At 43.5% G+C, this 22,077-nt stretch overlaps 1 protein-coding gene across 1 annotated transcript in view; it reads right to left on the bottom strand.

Moving 5' to 3' along the window:
- LOC128154004 (pre-mRNA 3'-end-processing factor FIP1-like) overlaps positions 1-20,997 on the bottom strand; it is a 28,922-nt gene extending 7,925 nt beyond the window's left edge. Inside the window, 13 exon segments of the mRNA XM_052814017.1 lie at positions 430-487; positions 2,988-3,014; positions 4,994-5,192; positions 6,640-6,745; positions 8,817-8,941; positions 9,739-9,869; positions 12,502-12,612; positions 13,679-13,737; positions 14,815-14,921; positions 16,381-16,465; positions 19,483-19,522; positions 20,441-20,831; positions 20,833-20,997. Of these exon segments, the coding sequence (XP_052669977.1) occupies positions 430-487; positions 2,988-3,014; positions 4,994-5,192; positions 6,640-6,745; positions 8,817-8,941; positions 9,739-9,869; positions 12,502-12,612; positions 13,679-13,737; positions 14,815-14,921; positions 16,381-16,465; positions 19,483-19,522; positions 20,441-20,831; positions 20,833-20,997 (1,604 nt within the window).
- Between the last annotated feature and the right edge of the window lie 1,080 nt (positions 20,998-22,077).

Raw genomic sequence — 22,077 nt, 5'->3', positions numbered from 1 at the left:
TGCAAACTATCAGAAATGCATACAGGTGCAGCTGCTTTGCCACAGCTTCTGAAACTTCTGTAACTCAATTGCTTGGCCTGCTTTACCCCTCCCTTCTGTAAATCAGGCAGGCTTCCTGGGCAATAACCAGTGCTTAGAAAGCACCTGGATAATCTTTACAGAAAACATCTGGAGTAACATAACACACTATCAAGTGCTCTGCACTAGACCTAAGTACATGCCAAGATTTTATTGACTCCTTCCTGCGTCATGAATATGACAAATCATGGTAAATGCACAGAGGATTCCCTACGGACTCTGCTCTCACCCCCCCCCCCCCTCCAATCCAAGACCAGACTAAGAATTACCAGCACTGGTTTTAGACCTATCCTCCACCCTTTCTCACTACAGAGGAGCTGTACCAATGCCTCAGCCCAGGTGTGGTCTTACCCATCCAAGGTTGGAATGAGGAGAGCTGGTGGTGGTGCCAGAGGAGGCGGGAACAACCCTAGACAAAGAAGCATAAGTCATCACAAAGATCTCACAGCTTGCCATGAGGCAACAAGACTTCATTGCTGTTTACAGTTAAAAGCAGTTGAAGCATCTTTTTACTCTAAACAAGGCCCTGTTTGAAATGGAATCATTTTCCTTCAGGGTTGCATCTCCTACCACAATTAAAACCCTACAGCTATGTCAGTTCTGTAGGGGCATGGGAAGAAAAATAAAGGAAGAACTACCTTCTATTTTGGCTTATTCATCTTAAACATAAGATTCATTAAAGAGTAAACATTAACCCTTACAGTCCTGTGGAAGACAGAAAAGTCTGGTTCTTGGGATGCAGACGTTGCAACTACAGCAAAGGTTTTATTGCTCCTTGATTAAAATGAGTAACTTTGTCTCCTACAAAGCACGTAACATACAATTCACCCATTTTTGTTTGTTTTTAAAGAAAGCCAATTTTCTGAGCACATATACATTTAAAAACCATGAGAAGACATAGCACCAACAATGCAGAGAGTTGTCTGAAAGGTCTGACACTTTTAAAATGGGCCCAATGTCCAACACATGAAGAGTTATTATACAAAACCACAAGGCAGCTATCTTCAAGAAAGCAGAATTAAGCAGAATTTTATGAAGGCCACTTCCAGAAGTGACATAAGCCTTGGAAGCCAAAGTCCTCAGCCTTGACCAATCTGAAAGCGAGGAGGACATGATGACTGCTCCTACAGGGAACTTCTTAAACTTGTATCCATAACTATAAGCAACCATTACTTCTATAGGCAGTTACCAATGCCAACAAGAACAGACTAACCACTCATTGGCTTAACTTTGCATAAAAATTCCTGTTTATCATTAAACAAACAAACAAAAAAAGAAGCAAACTGTATGGATACAAAGGATAGGATCTGACTAACTGCAGTCATTTACATTGAAGCTAGCCACTCCAGGTTCCTTTTCAAGTCAATGGAGATTGAGCCAGCATAGTCAGTGGAACCGTGGGACAATTCATCACCTCTTACTGTGAACACCTAAAATGGGTCAGGAGAACTTCTCCCTAGAAGCATGTCACTGCAGAAAGAGGTAGCCTGAAGTCTCCAGCTCAGCTAGTGGAGATGTAAGCTGCAAACAAGTTGGGGGACATGTCTCAGATGCTTCCCCCCCCCTCCTTTTCCTAAGATCTTCCAATAAAATGCAATGCCTAGAGCATTTCAATCACACCTGCTCACTAAGAGCGAGTACTTCAAAGCACTACTGTTATAAACGCCTAACTCTAATGGTGGTGGATCACCATCATTATCATAATTAACATGTATTCTCCCTCATCTCCCTTTCCAACCCAGTTACCTGAAGTGGAAGTTCTTTGCAACAGCCTGGTCATTTCGTCCACCTTGCTCCTCCCAGACAACTTTAATCTAAATGCACTTGACTAGCAGCTGGGCGCTGCAATGTCTACAATCAAGACCAGTTTGCATCCAGTTTCACTACGATATAGTTATTCTAAATCCAAGCTTACTACAAGGGGGTTCCTTCTAGTACAACAACAAAACCCAGCTCTACAATATTATCGTACATTGAGAGGAGCATGAAAAGCGACATTTTAACAAACACGGGAATTTTCTTGGTCTGAGGGACAGCCCAGCTAGTGTAGGTTTTCCATATTTCCATTTGGGAAGCCCAGGGCAGAGTATGAATACAAAAGCATGGACACAAAAGCTGTGAATCAAGTCCAACATGTCTGACGCATAGTAAGGACAAGCACATCAAGCCCAAAGTGCTTTGGGTACAGACCTATTCCAAGTACATGAATCAAGTATACAGTATAACACAAAGGCAGTGGCCTGACTGCATGTACATGGTCACCATCGGCCTTGGATTTTCAGATGTACAGCATACAGTCAGAACTATCGCTCCAAATGGTCTGCTACAGAAACAGCTAAATTTGTTTTCCCTGGACTAGGCAAAATTTCCAGTAGAAAAAAAAATTACAGCTAGAGGAAACTCAGTTCTATAGTAGGTCTGAATTAGTGGGGTTCTTAACTTATGCACAAGATTGGTTGTTATATTTCTTTATTAGTATTCACCATCCCTACTGCACACCAGGGAGCAAAGGCTTCTGAAGGAAATGGCATTTGTTCTGCTCAGTCTCACACTCCAAATTCCTATACAAAGCACTGATTTGTCACTCAGACTTCTGCTGTGCAAATGCCATAACAAGAACTAAACCATTTCAAATCTAATTGGCTTCTGCCATCTGAAGTTCTCCACTTTCTAGATTGGTCTTCAGAGACAAAACAAGATAGTATTAAGCAGCCATACAGATTATTATTTAGGTCCAGAATATAAGATAAGCAGCTGGAGTTCCAACCCTGCATTGGAGTTTATTAGCCTTAAAGTAACTGTGCTCTAAAATGGGTCTTGGTATCATCCTATCTCGTGGATCCAAATGCTCAGATAGGGCCATCTGTGTTCAGAATCACTGCTGTTATTAAGAGCAAGTTAACACCTACCTGGAATAGGACCGGGTGGTGGCAGACCTACAGAAATAAACAAGCAAGCAAAACAAGTGAGGACAACAGGCAAAGCATGTCATCTCTGTACCTCAAGCTAAACCTGAAAGCACACCTGTGAATAAATTTCACATATTTGCACAAACAGACCAGCAGAAAAACTGGTGCTATTAAGCAGTAACTACCCTACAAACTATATAATTTTCCCAAATGATGATCTCTTTACCTTTATTATATTATAATTTTAAATGTTGCTGCTCTCTTACACTGGAGAATTCCTTTTTCTAAGTGTCAACACACGAACAATTGATCTGGACTTCAGAACAACTGAAGGAGCTGGAGAGGAGAACCTGCTGCAGGCGCCAGTGTGCCCTTTTGCTTGTTTGTTGTTGGTTGGTTTTTTTAAAAAAAATGTCAATCATAACTGCATGGTGAAATCAGATACCCTAGTCCACAACCAAAAGAACGAGTGAATTTATCTTGATTTTGCCAATCATTTTAATGAAAGGCAGTAGGAAAAGCTACCACGGTCCACCAGCAAGTACTGCAGTAATAATCCCCCTCAGATTAAAAACCTTGACTATATTTTTTATTACGTATCTTCTGCATCCGGAGCCAGTGCAAAATATAGGAGTTACTGCATGACATGCTCCTGGTGACTTCTCAGAGTCTGGCTGCTGCCTACAGGACCAGGGAAAGCCCAGAGTGTGGCCTTCGCATCAACCTCAATGCACTATTCAAGCCCAAAGCAACAGGGGCACAGACACAACTCGTGTTGGATCAGAAGATGCGCAGACTTAGTAGGAAGTGAAGACAGAAAAGCGTGTCTTAGGCCATGGCCAGTATGTCTGTAAACTTGCACTGGAAAGGATCAACGTTAAAACGACCCTATGCCACCTGGGAAAGGCCACATGAGTGTGCATAGTCGGCCTTTTCAGTTGCAAAGTTCTTTGTTCTCTCCACCAGTATTGCCCTATTTTGCCTGGTGCCCAGAAATAGTACTACCGGCCTTCATGTTGCAGATGCATTAAGAAACCTTGTGGAAACTGAGTTATTACATGCACAGAAGAGATGAGACTGTTCTGCAACATGGTGCTCAAGACAACAAAGTAGAAAAAAATTAGAAATTTTACCTTTGCTGTCTCAATAGGTTTCAGGACTCTGTAACTGCAGGGGCAAAGGGCATTCCTGCAGACACAGGACTTATCTCGACAGCATCTCCTCAAGTGCCAAGTACTCTTAGCACAATACAAACCCATCTGGTTATTGGTAAGAGCACACAAACTTGTGAATGCTGAGGACCGACCACACCCAATGGGCTAGAAACCCATGGTAAAGATCTCATTTATGTTATTTATATTTTGCTTTTAAAATGAAGCATTGCTCTAATGTCTGCACTGGACACTAGAGTCTTCTAGGAGCAGCAAGAATCATCCTGCAGTGGCAATCAGTACAATAAAATGCACAGAAACAAACACAGAAAGATACAAATCTTGTTATTTCAAGGCACAAACCAACCGAGAACTGACCTGGATTAGGAGGAAAGTTGTTTGTTAGAGCTGCTGTTGCAGAATTGCCAATTCCAGCATCACCCTTGAAACATTTGGAATCGGTCATAGCCAGACAGGATCCTGAGCTAAACAGCCTGCTGATCTGACACAGGATAGCAATTCCTATGTTCTTAGCTTCCTCCACAGATAAACAGGAACCCATTTCTTTACATTTATCAATAAAGCAAATGGATCGGTAGCACCCAAAGGCACTCTCACAGAAACAAAGCCTCGAGGTTTTTTTCAAGGAACAGCTGCCATTTTTCAAGCATTCAAGGGCAAAAGTTAAATAGTCTGATGGAGACACTGAACAAAGATTGGCCAGGTCTAAGGACCTGTTACCCGATTGCTCAACTGTCCCATAGCATTTAACGATTAAACCTTTGATTTGCTCCAAGCCTGGGATGTCCTAACTCGCAGCTTCCGACTGCCATACATTGCTGTGTGAACACATACCTGGAGGATGCAGGGGAGGTGGAACAGAAGTAACTGGTGGAGGAGGGTGGAGGAAGTGTGGTGGAGGTGGCCCAGCGAGCGGGGGAGGCGGTGGGCCTGCTGGTGGTGCAAACGGCTGTTGCTGAGGTGGCTGTTGGGGCTGTGATGGCTGCTGGGGCTGCTGTGGGGGTTGTGGCTTACTTCCGTGGTCTCCAAGGACCTTAGAAGGCAGAGGAATGAGAAGAGAGCATTTTAATCTCTTTGCTCCTGCACCTAGGACTTCACTGTGCTGGCATAAAGGGAGCATATCACCAAAATAGGAAGCACTGCAATACCTGGAAAGACCAGGCTATGCTATACCCAGGGGATAGCATCTTTTGGAGAGGACGGAAGGTTGATCAAAGAAATCAATATGCTTAGCAAGATATCTTCTCTTACGCAGAACAGCAGCAAGACTAGATTCTAGCTGTATACGCAGCTGTGCAAGACAGCTGACATTTCAGTGTTATGAACACCTTTTGTTCGTGGGAACTGCCGCTGGTACAGGCTTCAGATTAAAAGCTGTCGTATTTGAGGGCGACACAGTAGTGCTTCCTTATTTTACTTAACCCAATTTATCTTTCCCAAGGGCAGCAAGAGGCCAAATTCTGCTCTAGATTGTGCCCACGCAGGTCAAAGGAAGACTGGATTCACATCTGTCTGACAAAAGCAGGTCACATACCCACTATGGCTGAAGGAGTGATCAATACGCAGAGATACCAGAATGACCTGGAAATACAGGTATCAATGCCTGTAAGTGGGAGGAACAACAACCATTTCTCAGCAAATTCTTTCTCTTTGGCAAACTCTTTTTTGGGCCATTGTTGGCAAAATTTGGAAAATTCACCACTACAAAAATAAGCAGACCACAAAACCACATGTAAAAACAAAACCAGGAACTGTGTCTAGGCAGGGGAAAGGTTCCATATTTGGTTTTTTTTTTTTGATGAGTTAGGAGTGGTTGGTAGGAGGAATGTGGTGAAGAGAAGAGCTCTCAGCAGATGGTCCTCAAACCCTACACATAGCACCTTCCTACCTAGAAGCTAACCAGAACATTATGGTCATACACTGGACATGCAAGATCAGAACTGAGTCCAGTTTTAAACCCCAGGCTTTTATTTCCTATAAGGAACAAGATCCAGTAACACAGGCCCACCCTAAGTCTGAAGCATGGGCTGCATCTAATGATGCTTAGACTAAATATTATTTCAAAGCAAAAAGAAACACAAGCCCCAGGTAGAAGTCCTCCACCGCAGAACTGGAGATTCCAACCTGACAGTAGAAGGGAAGGGAATAATCCACATAAGAGCCTCCCAGCTACGCACCCCAAGGAATACTTTGTGAGAGCTGACGAGAAAAGGAGCTTGGGCCTTACCATTCAGGTGGGAAGGCTAGTCTTTAAAGGACAATCCCTAGCTCCTAGCAAGATAAAGCTTTTAACACAGAAGTTAACTCAACCTGCAGAAGGGAATGATACATGCATACACCTTGATAGGGTTGATATACTACCTACTGCTTTGCAGCTAGAAACTGTGACATGGGAGGTCAGGAATGCACAGACAGTTGCTCAGGGTTCACTAGAAGTGCAATAAAATCAGAAATTTGTCAAGATGGTGCAAAACATTTACCTGAATTGGGTTTTCCTCAGAGGCATGCTTATCACGACGTCTTCCTTCTACTCTCCTAATTGTGCCTGCCTGGCCACCGATCACATCAATTGTTCCACCCAGCTTCCTGGTACAAAGCAGATGCATCTTTTTAGTCTCAAAGACATTAGAAGGAGCAGTTTTCCCCACTATTAGACAGACTTCTCTCGTACATTCTTTTCCACCAGGGAAAAGTCTCTAGAGGCAGCACTCAAATTGGACAAGAGGTGGATAAGAAGTCCTTTTTCACTTTTGAGCAATTTGAGCTCTGCTGGCAGGGGTGAATTAGGTCTCTCTGAACATCCGGAAACATGATCCAAAGAATCACCACATAAGGCTGTAATAACACGGATTGCAGGCTCTGGTTCACAGCTGAAATCCTTTACTCACTCTCCAGATTTGAATAATCATTCCCAGATCAGGCTCAGAGAAAGTGGAGAATATTTATCGGGAGAAGCCTTTAATGTTATCAGCCCAAATTTTTCCTACTTTCTGTCCAATATTCCAAGTGTTGCTGATACCACTGAAGTTATTTACAAATCAGATTCTCAGACACTTTCTAGCCCACCTCCTTGGAGTCTACTCTGTTTCTATTAAAGTCAAAAGTTTCGCCACTGCCTTCAATGAAATCAAGGCTGGATCCTTGAAAAAAAAAAATTAATGTAGCCAAAAAACAGTGCTGTCTATGCACCAGTGGAAATCAGTCACAGAACCTACAATTTTCCATGTTCTTTTATCTCCATGCCCAGGTCACTCTTAGGGGAAGAACATTTTTATAGTAGCTTGTTTTAAGGTCATCACAAGTAAAGATTTGTGAGAGAGAGAAGCACCCACAACTGAAGTTTAAGAATCCCTCATCCTATACTCATGCAACAATTGATCTGTGTAAGTATAGCCTTAGACATGTTTTCCTGCAGTTAGGACAGAAAAACATCAGCACTTTTTCAAGTTAGACTGCAGAATTTTCTATCTCAGTAGGAAATTTAGACAAAGTGGATATAAAAATGCTGGCTAGTTGTCGAGATAAAGTTTTCTCACTGAAATCTTTGTTTAACAAAAAAACCCCAAACCCAACAACTCATTGCTAAGCCCATAGTTTTGATGCTGCTGCAGTGTATGAAGATCCTCATTCTGGTCCTGACCAAAAGCTCTGCTGCAGGAACAGAATCTCGTGTGTCAATACTTTCAAAACCACACTTCAAGTTAAAATGGACAAAAATACCATATAGTTACAATAGCATCAGCTTATTTTGCAGCGGTGTAAATTTTTTAAAGTCTCAGGAGACAGGAATAACAGCTGGAAACAAACCTGACTGACCTGATGGCACTATGAAGGGGGACAGAAATGCCACCAAATGCAAACAGACTAAGTAGAGCTTTAAAGCTTATACTTGAAGCATATAGTTGGTTCTCCCTCAAAGTGGAAAGTTGGAATGCAAGACTGATTTCTGCAAGCCAGGTGTGCAAAAGATATGCGAATAAAGCAATAGAAACACCCAGATCCCAAAGCTCTGGCTCTTCTGGTTTCACATAGCTTTGTTTTTCTGAAGCTTTTGATAAAAACCCATCAACCTCATAAGGTCAAAGTGGTTTTCCCAGCAGAAGCTGCCAATCAAAATGACTCAATTGTTTTGCTTTATCCAGCTTTGTGGATCCTCTCTCTCATTGGAAAAAATAACTAATTAGCATGCATCAAGCAGCATAGCATACAGATTCAGAAACCAATAGCTCCTCTTATCAGCTGCCAAACATGTAATCCACTTCCACTTAAGGAGGCAAAGATTAAGATCGTGGGAGTAAGAATAAGCCAAGTAAGCACAAGCAGCCAGCAATATAAGCCCTCAAAGCTGAGGTATTTGCCTTTTTTTCTTCTACTCCCAGAGATGTGTCCCTTCAGCTAGGATATAGGTTTCCCTCTCTGTGCAGTACTATACTGAGGAGGTCACCAAGGAGAGCTAAATGGGTAGGTAGGGGTTGCACAACCCTCAGGAGAGCACTGCTGAACAGAACAGTTAACGAGTCACTACAGCAGCTTCCCATAAAGTTCAAAAGCTTCTTCTGTTTCAGGCTTGAGGAGATTCAGATACGGCCCAGGTGGATCCCAGCACCCCTATGCAGAACACAGTGCACCCAGGCTTTACGTCTGCATCATCCCTTACCTATTAGGAGGAGGCCCAGCCTTCATGCGCCCTCCCACCAGAGCCAAGAAGTCTGTTTTGAATTCTGTTTTGATGATGTTGTTTTCCACTTCTTTTTCAGCATTTCCTGTTCTTCCTTGCTGAACCTATGGAAGGCAATATATAACACGCAGGTTTAATGCCCTTACTTGCAACTGAATGTAGCATCAGAGATTAACCCTCAGCAAAGAATTTTCCCTTGAGGAACAATCACAGAGCTCTTGCAAACAAGCAAACCTATTCTTCAGTCAAGGCAGCAGACATTTCTGTAAACTAGTTGGCTAATCCAGCCTCAGCCTGCTGTCCACTGTTCCCATTAGAAGTCCACAAGTTTAATAATCTCATATCCTTTTTCATGTAGTCCTTAAGTCAAAACTGGAAATAGTAATACTATTACTAGTAATAGTAATACTAGTAATCCAATACAAATACTGTATTGACTCTTTGGCTGAAGTTCTGATTAACACTGGTTGGCCCCCTGATGGACTTCTGCAAAAGTTGATGGCTAAAGCAGCCTCCAAGCACAAAAGGCAGCCACACAACTGCAACAGTCAACAGCAACAAGCAAAACAGCCATGGATGCCCAGCTCCCCTCTCTACACCTCTCACATCCACAGGATCTTCCAACCAGACACCCCTATAGCTGGGTAGCCTCAAAGTCAACTGGAAATTCACTCAAGTCTTGCTAGTGTAGTGGTTGAAACCTGTCAGGCAGCTGGAACTGTTCGTTCAATAAAGATTTTTAGCAGAGAGATTTAATCATTAAAGATATATTTTTGTATTTCTCATCACTGAAAGGAACATAGAACAGTTAAGTATTAAGGTATCTTCTGCTCTTACACGCTCATCTCTGTGATTAAAAAACAGTTTTATTGTAGCCATATCCAGGAGTAACGTCACCTACTGTGATCTTATTTTCAGTGCTGATGGGAGGAGCAGGATCCAGTCCAAGCTGAAGCCGTCGCTGCTTTTCACAATAAGCTTTCCATGTTTCTTCATTGAATCCGTAATTAAAGTAATCAGAAAGATCAGCACCTGACAAAGGGAGCAGAAGTTCACATAGGGATTCTAGCAGACTTGCATTCTCTAATTGTCCTTTAACTGCTTAAATTAAGAGTTAAGAAAACAAAAATCTTCTAGAGAGCACAGCTTAATCTCAGTTTCATTCTGTCAGAAAGCTGCTGAATGCCACAGAGGAGATGGCTGCATCTTTCGGTGGGAGGGGGACTACAGCCTGAACAGCAGTGGGACCATTTGGGACATAAAATACAGCACATATGCAGGCTATTAAAAGAGATGCTTGCAACCACTTACTCACCAACCAGATTTTTTCAGACTGGTTTCTTGCAATTGTCCAAATGAGCCAAGTGCTGGGGACAGCACAGGAATGACTGTTCCAGCTACAGCCACAAAAATGGGATGGTGCCACAGAACCTTTTTCTTGGCAGAGCTAAACCAACATGTTCTGCTCCTGACCATCATTGCCTTCGCTGTTTTGAGAAGAGATTCCAGGACTTACCCAGTTTGTGAAACAGGGCTAAAGTGGAAGTTTCTTATTGATATGTCTCAGACTACACAAGTAATTACAGTTCAGTCACGATCCTAACTATAGCCTTCCAAGATTGTTACCTTACTTGACAGTCTTCTGTGAAATGTGCCAATTCAGCACGAGCACTTCTGAATAACAGAAGTGGCCACAAACTGCTTGCCAAGAAAACGTAGATGCAGAGGGACAGAGCTGCAACTAACTCTGTAAGGCATACCTCACAACAGGAAGCATTACAAAGCATCTCCTAGCCCTGCTGAGGTGTCCCTCAAACATCCCCCTCGCAAAGGTATTCCTAGACAGACCAATTCTTAAACAAGGAGCTGATACGTAACGGCTAAGCAAAACACTGTGACCATGCCGAGCTTGGATCTACATAGCGAGGTTTAAGTTTATCTTCTAGGTAGGCCGCTCTTCCTGTTGTACCACCCAAATATGCAAATTGCACCAACACAGACTCAGCAACATGACATTTGCACATCTATTTTATCAGCCTATATTTCAGCCCTCTATCAGTTCTTCCACACCGTATTTCTTCTTCCTCTCCCTCACTCAAAGAGATACCAACTTGCAATTAACTGTAAAGGATATAAACCCGAAAGGCTGTTGAGTAACAAGCTGCTTGCCATCTAAAATAAACTTAAAGGCCATACACCTCTGTGGACATCTTTCCTCTATTTGTACTTCAACACCGTTTTAAGGCTAGCTGGCTTCATTCTGGTCCAGGGATGTCAGCATGACCACAACGATTTCTACGCTTCATCTCTGAACTTCATTGTTTTCCTTCTAACTTATTTTCTTCCCAGACCCCTCTTTCTCACTTCACAAACAATGGGAAATCCCCTGCAGGAGAAAGGCTACATTTTCTGTTATGTCTGTACTAGCTACTGTTCATCACAAGAGTGCTTTAGTGCTGGTTTGATACCATGACACATCCATGTAGTTATCAGCACTGTTATGTACTCTGATGCCCTTCATTTCAGGTGGGCAAGAGATCCCAAAACCACACCGCAGACCACCTTATAAAAGCACTGCTTAGCATAGCAGTATTTCTGGAAGATAAATAAAGTACAGGGGCTGGTAGGGAGAATTATTTCTGAGAAGAGGCAACTGGATTTTTTGCTTCAGTTAACGTTTCATCATAGCATATTTTGTGAGAGTAGCACAACAAAAATTTGTATCTCTTTGGTTCCTTCATTTACTTTTGTATCAAATTCAGATGAAAAACAGAAGTTTATTCGCAGCATCCTACAGCTGTCATGCAAAAATGGCTTCCGAGTAGAAATCTCCCTAATACTAATCAGGAAGACAAAAGAGACCATGTACATATTAAAACCTGCTGTGCAAGTACTATTTGTCCGGACACAGTCTAGATAATACTGTCCAGAAGAAATAAGTGGGGGACTGCTCACTCACAGTTACGCACCTAGGGGCAGAATCTAGCAAAGGATTAGGCAATGCAGCTTTTCTAAAAGAAAAATCCTAGCCTTTCTTGTAAGACTAGCCAGTGTTTTCCACCCTTTTATTCAACTGTTTGCAGCCGGAGATTTCAACACAAAAAGATGGCTTTCCTATCATGACATGCACTCAAGTGGTAATTCCCACCATCGTTGCCCTCTGCAAGTGGTACTTTCCTGCAGAAGTGTGGACATCCCCAGGACCCAAATGAGAAGGGTGCATGGGGATGACTCTGAGCTTGGCCATGGTGAGACAGAATAAGCAAGCTGCTGCACATGAAGAGGAGACCACACGTTGTCAACAACGAAATCTTGATCCTACTCAATTGACTTAAAGGCCAACAAACATTATTGTATTGATATCAGTGCAATATTTTCCGGAACTAGGGAATTAATAAAATAGAACATTAAAGAAAAGGAGTTGTTCCCTTTAGGGAAGTGAAATTAATAGAGTAAATGCAACCCAATTTTAGGTAGAAGCATGGCTTGATCAATCGGTAAATGTCACTGGTTGTCTAGACAAGCATTAGAAGCTGAGCAATAAGCATTGTTCTGACTTTCCTGTTGCCTGGCAGCAATAAATGGACAGAAATTACACGTGAAATTAAAGAGAGAGAACTAAAACTGCAGAAAATATTTACCACAAGAAACTGTGAGGCCCCACCTGGTTTCCTCCACGGTTTGTCTTCAAATGAATCTAAATCCACTTCTATAACAGGCAATCCATTTATATTCCCTGCGGCATCCAAGTCAATACCTTTGGGCTGCAACTTGGCTTTGGAGAGAAAGAAACCGTTACTACTTTTAATGCAATGCCTTTAATCCACTAATTTGCTGAGCAAATTATTCCAGTCAAAAATAAAGCGCTACTGTGAATTCATTGCTGGCTTTATAGCATGTAGGTAACCACAATCAACTTCTTAATAAAAATTACTTCAGTCACTCTACAAATAAATAGCCAGGGTATACAGCACTTGCAGTTGAACAGCAGAGAAGCAAATTCAACCCAGATTGGTACTACAGACAGACAGAGTAAATTATTAGAGCATGCATGAAATTTACCCCAAATGAAAAAAATTTATTTTTCTCCCCAGGCAAAATAGTAATTTTTCCCTCCCAAGATACACACATTTTCTCATAACACAAGATGTTTTCAGGATCAGTCTTAAGTGGACCGTGTACTAACTGGAGTCAGCAAAAATCTGTTGCGTACAGCATCTTCAAGGGGAATTTGTTCTTATTTTCCCAATCAGAAGATAAGTCATTTCCATAAAGAAATTAACGGAAGGAAGTATATGAAGCCCATGAAAGGACAGTCTCACACATGAGGAAGGACAGAATCCAAGTCTCAATACATAGTATAAACTAAACTGAACAGTGGGGAAAATTTCATCTGCAGAAATATGCATAGCTTATACGCAAGGCCAGAGTTTGTTTCTTTTAGTATCTTACACTGCAAGTAGCTCAGTGTACTGACCACGGAGTTAAAGTTCTTCTCCAGGCAATTTACAAAGTTTGGCCCCAGTGCAACAATATAGTTCAGAAATATTCTGGTTTTTTACTATGAAAGTAATAATCAATGTATATTTTTTTCTAGTTTAAACAGAATTATAATCAACTTGTTCAGTGATGGGTAATTAAATCATTCCATTGCACCCTGGACCCCCAGACTGTCCCAGGAGCGCTTATCTTTAAGAAATGCACTTACTAATCCTAGTTTAAATAAGATGCACTAATTTTATATCCTTCCAAACAGAGACCAAGACTCGCAGCTGCTCCAGCTGTCAGTGCCAGATAAGTGAAATACTGCAAAAGGTGAAGGATAAAAATAACAGCAATACCTGAAGCAGATGCTCCATAGCCTCTACCCGTTTTTAAGTTTAGATTCATAGGAGTTCCCCTATATGGAAAAGAATCACTACATTGGTATTTGAACAAATTACTTGGTGAGGATTTTCATGCAAAATATATTCAAGCCCTGACACCCTTCAGAAGATACTTACTTCACTTGGGTTTATTCGTGCCTCTCTACGATTTTTAGTACTAAGTTTCAACACCTCAAAAGTGAGATTCATCTGCCACGTAAGTTTCTCTAACCCTACAGAAACCCAGCAAACAAACTTACTGACCAACAACAGAATACAAGAGGATTGTCTTGAATATGAAGGGAAAGGTTATTTCAAAGAGTGGTAGTTACCATTCTGCCCAGGAAGGTACTCAGTATTTAAATGGAACTGAACAACATGGAAAGCATAGCTGCACATAGATCACAGAATGAGGAAAGGTGAAAGCAGCAGATTTTGAAAAGGATAGCAGGTCTACTAGATTTTGCAGACAACGGATGGAGCATTGCTATTCAGAGTAATCCATCAGACTGAAACCACCTCTACAACAAGAGGAGGAAATTATCCATAAAGTGGAAAAATTAGAATATGCTGCAACGCACATGCAAGTCATTTCCTTAAGAGGAAGGCTGCTAGCAGCAAGCAAAAACGCTGTCTTATTATTTTTATTCAATGCAAATTAGGTAGAATTTTGAGTCAGTGACATAATTTCCTGGTTTGCAAATCCAGCCTCACCATTTCTGAATCATGAAAAATCAGACAGCTGAAAATTAGTAAATTCACAGCTTATGCAAATTCTTATAAATACAGATTTTGGTTCTTGAAGTTTTCACAGATGAGTAGTTAAATGTAACTTCACACCTTTGATTTTGCCCAATGAAGCACAGTAATTATTTGATTAATTTTTCCAACAGCAGATCCATGAATTATCGCTCCAATTTTATAGATGGATTCTCCAACAAGCAATCACAGGACAGAGCTGCCCATCAGCTTCTAATCCCATTTCGGTGTTCTAGCCATTACTCCCATGTCTCCCAGAAGAGAGATCAGCTCTCATCCCCATTTTCAATCCCTATCACCGTGCCAGAGCTACCTCAGATCAAAACATCAACGCCATAATCAGCAACACATACATGTACGATGGTGCTCCCGTTTTAATGTTGCCAATAGTAACTTTCACGTCATCATCATCACTGTCGCTATCGCTGTCATCTTCATCATCTTCACCACTTGGAAGGGCCTAGCAACAATAAAAGCACACAGGAGCTCATTAATACATAAAACTGATAAATTCCCCAGGACAGTAAGCCAAATCTTACAAAGCTTGTATGATGAAGGACTATTAGAAAGAATGATTCTGATATAAAGACATAACTTTCTACGGCACTCCAAGGCTATACAAAGTTGTCTCTGGAGGCAAAAAACCATGGAAGTAACAAGCCTTCAGCACAAATGGACAGGTGCCTACAAAGAAACTGCTAGGTCCTTTGAAGAAGTGACCCTGAGAATCAGGATAAGATTTCCGAAGGTGGGGAAGGTTTAGCTCAGTTCTAAGAATTTCATCATGTCCCACAGTTCCTCTTCCCTACTCTCTCTGAAAGAGCTAGGGCTTTTCTGACACATCTCCTTCACAGGTCCATGGTGAAAGTACACAATCACAAATAAAAACCACCAAAATACATTCACCAGGCTTCACCTAAGAACCTTGGAGCAAATATTCTCTCACCACAACTTTTGTGGTAGGAAGCTGCTGAGGAGCTCGGCTTGGCTTATTTAGCACAATCAGTCCCCAAGTCACTTAACTTTACGTAAGAACTTTACAACTGCTGATTTGACTCCAGTGTAGCACCACTGCTGGGGCACAAAAGCAAAGGAAGTCTTCCAGGTATCCAGCAGTGCAGTTTTGCAAGACACATAAGCTGAATTAACACCTTACCACCTCAAAAAAGTATGAGGAAGGTGTTCTTAACCCTCTCTCCTTCTCCACAGCACTCGTGTTTGTCAGAACTCTACGTGAGCCCTCCTGACATACCACGGTGCCAGAAAATAAACCCATCAAAAAGACTAGAGGAAGAGGGGGTGGAGAAACAAGCCTCTTCCTACTCTTTCAGCACTGAGCCATGAGATTACATTCTAAGAGGTCTGAGCCTGAATCAAAACTGGTTCCAAGCACTTTGGGCTTTCTATCCCAGTGTTTCCCATATTTTACTGACCCTTGAGAAGTCATACTAAACATTGAGCTAGAGGTAACACCATGTTCTGCTTTTCCTGCCAGACTGCAGCATCAGAGGCCCTCATGTGCCTCTTCAGTGGGCATAAGCAATAGAATCATAGAATCATTTAGGTTGGAAAAGACCTTCAAGATCAAGTCCAACCATCATCCATGCCCACTAAACCATGTTATGGAGTACCCCGTCTACACGCTTTCTTAATACCTCCAGGGATGGTGACTCAACCACTTCCCTCCTGGGCAGCCTGTTCCAATACTTAGATCAGGGTTCGCTACCTACTACACAAGGTAGGCTGAGAAGAGAAGCCTGTTGCTGTAGTTAGCATTAGGAATTGACTATCAGTACAGTCCTGCAGTACAAATGTAACACGTTAGGTAGTACCGGCATCTTTACACTTACATCTTTTTATCCATGAGTACTGAGAAGCACAAAAACAACTATGTCTACCATTTGCAGTGGAACACTTACATGTTGCGACATCTCTCGGTCTTCATTGCTGACAGGCCGGTTCTCCTGAGGAGCATCTTGCAAAGGATGAGAAGATTCTGCGTGTCTAGTAAATGTGACAGATAAAAGAAAGTGGACAAGCCCAATCTAGAGGTTCACCTATAAACATTTCTAAAGCATTCGTCCAGGTGACTTTCATATAATGGCTTTATTCATATAGTGTGTTTATTCTGCTGGCAGTTAGCTCAACTATATGACAAAAAATTAATCACCCTTGCTTGGCTTTGCTTTTGTTGGAAAGAATCAGTTTGGTGCTTTCAAAGAGTGCCTGACAGACAGCATGGCTGCCTAGCCAAACACACTCAACAGCTAATATATAAGCGACAGCCATAAGAGCTTTCAGCTTTGGTTCGGCACAATCACAACTGATAGGAATAAGACCATAATAAGCAAAACTTCACCTTGTCCTTAAAGATGCTAATAATTATACATATATTTAGTAAGCATCTATCCCGTAGAAATTAAGGAAGAAGTGATTTCAGTGTTTCTACAAATAGCTTACATATTGATGAGTAGTTAAAATTCAAAGAAGAAAAGACAGATAATTATCCATCCAATCTTCTCATTCATTACAAATTAGTTCTAATGCAACAGTGGTCAGGTTCAGATTTACCTCCAATTAAAGAGTTTGTACAAATGGTAACATTGTTTATTGCATTAGCCAAGCAAGAAAGTCAATTGGTATACATGTGCTAGAGAAGAGTATGCTAAGTGTTACAAAACTAAAATACAAAGAGAGATAATTTTTTCTCTAATGTCATAGGTAAAACCTAGTAGAACTTCAAAATAATTCCGGCTTTTCGAAAGAGACAATTAGAATAGCCCAGGTCCAGGAAACCCAATTCTCCATCAGTACTTTGTGGAAATGTTGCTATTAATTTAAAACCCCACCTCAGATAATAAACATACACAAGATTATCTTCAAAAAGAAACATACGTAACACCTAACAGAATCCAAACACTGGTCAGATTAAAGCCATTTCAGAGGTGGCAGGAAAGGAAACACCAAACAAGTAAGCCAAAAGATCACACTAATGCAACTCAGAAAGCAGTTACTGAGCATAAAAAAGAACAAATGAACAAGAACAATTTGAGCAGTTCCTGAAGCTCCCATATTAGAAAAGCCCCATATACAAAGAAATTCAACAATCAAGCCAAGATCAAAAAGAAGGGATGAAGGTTCAGCAGCTAACCAAGGAAGCACAGGTCCCATTTTTGCCAAGTTCCTGAGGTGACAGCTGAAGACACTTTAAGTTATAAAAAGTAGCCAAGATGTCTAAGGGAAAATCAGCTTCTAAAAGTATTTCAAAGTTGCAGACATAGGCTATTACATAAGGACCAAAAGACGTACCACTGGAGAAAATCTCACAGATGGCTCCAAAACCTTTTGCATTTTGTTTGCCAAATCCAAGCAACTTGTAACATTGACCTCAACCCCAGAATTTTCTTAAGAATCCAGGATGACTGAATTAAGGAAGAGTGACAAGTATTACCTTCAGCTTCAAGTCACATGAAGTATCCGTGGGTGTGCATTAAAATTTATGAATCGGAGTTCAAATAAACATTTGCTAAGTAACAGTCTTTCCCTAACCTGTTTGCTTCCCAGGAATGAACAATCTGACAGGTCCACAGCCATCATCTGCATGCAAAAAAATGTCGCAGCTATTTAATTTCCCCAGAATGTCACCATAACTCTGTGCATTGTGGGCATAACAACATCCTGCACAGACTGCTGGTATTTAATACATCCTTTAGGCTAAGGAATGTTAATGGATACTGCATCCCGCACTACACTGATTTCTGCTTCATGGGTAGAGACAAATACTCCAGACAAGCCAGCAATGTATCCCTGGAGCTGCAGCCGTCAACAACATAGCAAACAAAGAGTCATTTTTCTTAAAATGCCCCACAGCTCATCGTTTAGGAAGATTCTCATTGTGCAAGAAAGAAAAGGAAAAAAAAAAAAAAACCCAAACAAAGGGGAGGGGGGGGAGAGCTAGCATGACCACTAATACTTTTCCTTCATGCATCTTGCGGTTATTGGAGACAGTTGGTGGAAATTCAGATTTTTAATCCTGCTTGTAAAGTAAAATTACATTCAGATGAAAATGGCAAGGAACAACAGATTTATGCAAGTTAGCAGTAAATGTCTATCTAAACTAAAAGTTGTTCCTTCTCGCAAAGCACATTTGATGTTTTTGGGTAACAATTTACCAAGTCTGCCTAAAACTTGTTTTTGAACAAGTTTTCATATTCCCTAAGCACAGGATACTTACTACAGAAGTAGGACAGCATCCGTAACAATCTCAGAAATTCCAGATGCTGAATTCACAATGACCTTAAAGGACAATAAATATTAAACTGAACTTTTGAAGGTGCTGAGGACACAGAAGTCCAGTGAAGATCAAGTCTTCTGAAAACCATGTTACATTTGAAAATGGCAAACAGGTAATATTTCTGCTGAGAGAAAACTCTGCTGGTGCAAAACACACTCCTACAAATATAGTGAGGGGAGTTATGATCAAGGACAGACGACACTTTCCATACATGGAAAGCAAAACTGATCACTGAGTTGTCCCCAATGCTTTTATCTGAAAGTCTTACCCAAACCACATACTTTGCAGATCTCATATAATGTGTTGATTTGATCATGTCAAGATTTTAACCTACGCTCAAAGTTTTTAGCTCTTCCAGGCTAAAGGACAGGCCACAGTTTTACCAATCCCAGGCCAGCACAAAGACCAATCCTTTAGGCATCTTTTTTCCCCAAGAATTAAACCGGAAAACAGATCTGATTTAAAACTAATCAGGGAGGGGAAAAAAAGGGGTTAAAAGTTAGTTTTAAGTCAAATCAGTTGACTGATCCAGTTCACCTGCCGAATCCATAAATGCTGTGCCAGCCCAAGCCTGGCAGCTGAGGATGACCCCACAGGATGGGAAAAGGATAGGCTGCTGCTTCTGACAACAGCATTGGTCTGAAGTATTCATGAAGCTATGCTTAACGTGACTTGATCTTCTTTGCAGCATATATTGTTATAACAAATAAATAGTCTCTGGACTTACCCAGAAATTGGTCCATCTTCTTGCTTACCAGTGGTGTCATCTGCAAAAAACAGTAATAATAAAATTATTCAAGTGAAACGAAAAACAAGTGCTAAATTTAAGCACAAAATGCGTCACAGCTACAGAAATACCTAGTAGTGCCAAGGCACTATAACCCCAATGTTCTCTTTTCAACAAAGATCAACTAGAAATGGAGCAACTAAGAAAAAAAACAAAACCACCAAACCAACAAACAAAACCTATCTGCAGAAGTGAAGTCTCACACCACCGACACACACCAAAATTCAAAATACGTATCCAATGTCTCCGAGCAGAAGGAGTAAAGGCAAACATCACATAAGGAACTGAAGTCAGCTGTGAAGGTCTTTATATAGACTTTTAACATGCCAGGGAAGAAGAAACATAAAAGTATTCAGCTGGAAAGTCTATGCGGAGGACAAAGACATTTAAATAAAGTCCTACGCTTTTTCCTAAACACACGCACACCAGCCCCCTGTTAGCCCAGGGGTTCACCTGCATCAATCAGGTTAGTAAGATCTGGATGACTAGGAAACTGAAATCGTACCAAAGCATCACGTTAACCTCTTTGCGTCACGGTGTTATCGGTAAAAGGCCAATAACCCGCCTGCCCCCCCCCCCCAAAAGAAACAAAAAAAAAGCAGCCGCCCTGGGGGAGCTGCCGGCCCCCTCCCTAGCGCATCCCGCCGGGAGCCGGGCAGCGCCGGCGGGTGACACGGCCCGGTCCCCGCACACCGGGGGCTGGTGGGGACAGCCCCCCCCGTTCCTCCCGCGGCCCGGGGGCGGCCCGTAAGGCGGGGTCGGGGGAGATGCTGTGGGGGCGGCCGGTTCCTCTCCATCGCCTCACACCCCCCCCTCCTCCCCTTTCCCGCCCCCCCCCCCCCCTCCAACCACCGCCGGCCCGGGGGCGAGGCCCGGCAGCGCGGCCGGCGGTACCTACCCCCGTAGAGCCAGTGCTCCTCGTCCTCCTCCGCCTCCAGCGGAGCCGCGCCCGGCACGGCGCCAGCCGCCGGCGGCTCCAGCTCGGTGGCCATGGCCGCCGCGCCGCGGGGCTGAGGGGAGCGGGGCGCCCCGAGCTGCCCGCCCTCCCCCGCGGCCGCAGCAGCAGCAGGAGGAGGAGGAGGAGGAGGAGGAGAAGCGGAGGCGGCCGCCGGAGCCCCGCTAGGCTCCCGCCGGGGCCTGAGGCGAGGCGCGCATCCGCCGCGGTCGGCACTGGGCGGGGAAGGTCCGCAGCCGCCGGGCCGCGCCGAGGACGCCTCGCTAACGCGCCGCCATTGCTCTTTCTTTGGCTCCCGCGGGCGGGGAGGTGGGCGGGTGGGCGTGGGGGGGGGGGGAGGGAGGCGCGGAGGAGGGCGAGACCCCCCGGCGTGGGAGCGGAGGCCGCCGCCGGGCCTTAGCGCCGCCCGCTCCGCCGTTACAAAAGGAGCCGGGCCCTGAGAGACCCGCCGCGGCGGCGGAGGGAGCGGCGGGGAACGCATGCGCGGCGCCGAGGCGCATGCGCCATGGGAGCGGCGGCGGCGCTGCCCGAGGCGGGCGGGAAGGGCGGGAGCGGCTTCCCTCAGGCCGCGCTTGGCGGGAGGGGCCGCCCGCTGTACCGCAGCCCCGGCGGGCAGGGCAGGGCGGAGAGGAGCGGGTGGTTACCCGGGTCGCTGCCCCGCAGCCACACCAGACGCTTGTCAGCTGGACGAGCGGGTTTCCATCTCCCCATCAAAGAGCCGAGCCTCGTCCCGGGAGCCCACCGGCACACGAACAGCGACGGCTTTCCCCGTCACGAACAACCCAATCTTTTGCATCGCAAATCTCGCTGACAGGAGCTGGCGTGCTGCTCCGCAGCCGCAGCCACATCCCGTACAGGGCTCGACCCACACCACGGGCTGGGTTTAACAACTGCTTCCCAAGCAGAGCCACGCACCCGCATTTTACGTCTGGCAACATGGATGTCACCTTTAGACTGTTCTAGAACACCAAAATTTTCTTCAGTGTTTTACAATGAGGCTGGTAAGACCGAGACTCCAGAGAGTTTCAGCTGCTGAAATTAGCTCAACATGGAGAGTGGAAGAGCACAAACAGCCATTGTGGCTCTTGTGCCTGAGGCTCGCTCGTGGGCCTCCTGCGAGGAGCTCCCCACAGGGCTCGAGGAGCCCAGCACCGTTTCCAGAGAGGTTTCTGGAAGTGACTGGAGGCAAGTAACACTGCTATTTGTGTTCGCTTCACAAGTCCTAACAGCTGTACTGCCAACACAGCGGTATTCACAAAACAGCTGGTGACACTATGAAAGAGTTCAGTATTTTTGGGGTGGGATTTACACGACCCATTTCTGGCTTTGCAGCTCGTAAGTGGATTTCACATTTTACACCCTGAAGGTGTAGCGCCTGATGCTTATTCTTCTGCAATTCAAAGCCATCTGGTAGCTTCTGCTTTAGAGTAGCTGTACCAGTTAGTATCACCCTTTCTGAGTTTCAAAGCTCTTAATTCCATCAGTACTACATGGAAACTTACAGCAATGTGATTTCCAGCACTACTCAATGCTACCGAAAATTATAAAGAGTCATAAAGCAAGTTACTATTTCCATATGC

The sequence above is a fragment of the Harpia harpyja genome, chromosome 18 (assembly GCF_026419915.1).
Source record: "Harpia harpyja isolate bHarHar1 chromosome 18, bHarHar1 primary haplotype, whole genome shotgun sequence".
In the NCBI taxonomy this organism is placed as follows: Eukaryota; Metazoa; Chordata; class Aves; order Accipitriformes; family Accipitridae; genus Harpia; species Harpia harpyja.
This window is presented reverse-complemented; position numbering and strand designations above follow the sequence as displayed.